Genomic DNA, 2,326 nt, shown 5'->3' with positions numbered 1-2,326 from the left:
ATCCCCCTCCCCCCCAACAAACCCACCCGTCCTCAGGCTGCTGCAATGACGACTTCAGTTGCGAGAGCTCCCCGCTATGTTGTCGTACGTGGTCCAGAGCCGCCCGGATGAACTGGGGCAGGGTGGTGGCGGTCAGGAGCTGTACGGACGCAGGGCCCAGCTGGGTCGCCAACACGGCCTCGCGACTTAGGGCCGAGTAGTTGAAGTTGTTGACAGTGCTGCGGAGGTGGGGTAGGAGGGGTAGGAGGGGTTGGGGACGGGCGGGGAAGTCAAATAAGGGTGGTAAGGAGGATGGTGTACGTACGGCACATAGGTGGCTCATAGTGTGGCACAGATCGTACGTGTCGTATATGGAACTCACGTGTCTTCCTTGATCTGCCCCAACTTGATCTTGAGGGACTGCTCCACCACCTCCGAAGCCACCCCCAGGGCTTCCGTACTGAGACCGTTTGTCCGGAGCAAATCATCCTTTCAGCCGGTGGGGCCGACGAAAACGGGCGGGGGGGGGGAAAGAGGGAGCCAAGGGGGGAAGGGCGAAGGTAAAAGGGGGTAAAGCTGGGAGGGGGTGGGGGGAGAGCTATGAGAGTGGGGGCTCTATCGGTTGAGACGCGAGACAAGGATCTGCAGCGCGGGGGCCTGAGGGGCTGCGGGGCTGCGGGGGAAGGCAGGTGTAAAACCCCATGTCACCTGGGGAAAACAGGTCCGTCTATCAGTCAGCACAAAACACAAACAAAAACATACATACATACAAACGTACATACAAACGTACATACACACACAGAACTGGTAGGTCCCGAGCCCGTCGACAAATGGGACATGAAGCAATTCAAAAATATTTCACGGATATGTTCCTGTACTACAACACCGTAGCAACAAACACTCGTACGGCAGTATTTGTCGGCGGCTCCCTTTCCCCCCTCCAAGCCCCCCTCCACCTGCGCTGCCGCCACTCTGTCGTGGTACGTCCTGAGGTTGGCCTCCGTGGCCGCCGCCAGGTGGCGCAGCTGGGCCTCAATCACCTCGGGCGGCAGCGTCACTCGCATCCAGTAGTCGGCAGATTGCGCTGCAAAGGTCCGCGGCGGGGTGGGGGGGGAGAAAGGAGAGCTTGTGGGGTTGGGTTGGGTTGGGTTGGGTGGTGTGTGTGTGTGTGCGGGAGGGAATGTCAAGTCGCCAGAGCGGGTTCGGGGGGAAGAGTTGCCTCTTCTCTCGGGCGGGAGGAAGGAGCGGTGGCCGCGGTGTCCACCCCTTTCCCACCCCACCTCTCACTCTTCTTGAAATCGCCTACCCCCGGGTATGACATTTTTTCGTGCCGCCTCCGGGTCCATACACACTCACGGTCACATACATACATACATACATACATACATACAGCCACTCACTCGTGCGCTGAGTGTTAGCGCCACTCGCCCCGCAGTTGCCGTTCGGTGACCCCGGCGGCGGCGGCAGCTGCTGTGATGGAGATTGCTGTGTTGGTTGTTGTTGTTGTTGTTGCCGTCCCAAGCTGCCGGTGCGACTCATACTAGGCAGATTTAATAAGCCACGGTGGCTGCTACTGCCGCCGCCGCCGCCGCCACCGCTGATGGAGCCTCCGGCGGCGGTGCCGGACCCAAGGCCGGCGGCAGCGGCGCTGCCGCCGCCGCCACCGCCGCCACCCGACATTGCGGGCGCACTGGCGCGGTTGATAATGGAGGCGGATCTGGAAAGCATCGCGCCGCGACTGGAAACGGCGATGGAACGGGTTTGAACAGAGTAGTAACAGGTTTTATGGTAGTGGTGGTGGTGGTGGTGGTGTATGCAAATAGGGTTTAGGTGGTTTTCGGGCGACGCATTTCGGCGTTTTAGACGATAACAGTGAAGCTGCGCACCGATGGCAGTTTTAAAGCGGTTTTGATGGTTGCAGACGTACGGCAGCTCAACGAAGGAAGGTAAAGAGGTGGGTTGTAGGAGCGCAGACATCAATGCGCCCCACCCGCCCACAAAGCGCCACCGTACGTCGGCGAGGCGGGAGAGAGAAAAGGGGTGGGGGGCCGCACGAGGGCAAACACCCCAGGGTTGCAAGCCCCTAACACCCACAAAATGCCCTTCCCCCGCTCCACAGTCCACCTCCGTCCCCCGAGTAACGCATCCTCTTAAAACCCTGAAACAGTTCTCACCCTAAACCCCTAAAACCCAAAGCCATAGAAATGCAGCAACGCGGCACGTGAACTCCCTTCCCCCCCAAGAACCGCACTTACGTCATTTCCGCAGTGCTCCTGTCGCCAGTCGGCTCCCGTTGCTGCTGCTGCTGCTGCTGCTGCCCCGGCCCCCCAGCTCGCCCCTCTCCCCC

At 60.3% G+C, this 2,326-nt stretch overlaps 1 protein-coding gene across 1 annotated transcript in view; it reads right to left on the bottom strand.

The window, feature by feature from the left end:
* Nucleotides 1-2,326, bottom strand: part of VOLCADRAFT_116088 (uncharacterized protein) — a gene marked incomplete at both ends in the record, with an annotated part of 5,469 nt that overhangs the window by 1,725 nt on the left and 1,418 nt on the right. The window contains 4 exons of the mRNA XM_002946629.1: nt 27-218; nt 362-468; nt 936-1,063; nt 1,380-1,586. Of these exons, the coding sequence (XP_002946675.1) occupies nt 27-218; nt 362-468; nt 936-1,063; nt 1,380-1,586 (634 nt within the window). The remainder of the gene's footprint in view (nt 1-26; nt 219-361; nt 469-935; nt 1,064-1,379; nt 1,587-2,326) is intronic.

This window comes from Volvox carteri (assembly GCF_000143455.1).
Source record: "Volvox carteri f. nagariensis unplaced genomic scaffold VOLCAscaffold_4, whole genome shotgun sequence".
Classification (NCBI taxonomy): Eukaryota; Viridiplantae; Chlorophyta; class Chlorophyceae; order Chlamydomonadales; family Volvocaceae; genus Volvox; species Volvox carteri.
The sequence above is the reverse complement of the archived record's forward strand: the minus strand, read 5'-3'. Positions and strand labels throughout refer to the sequence as shown.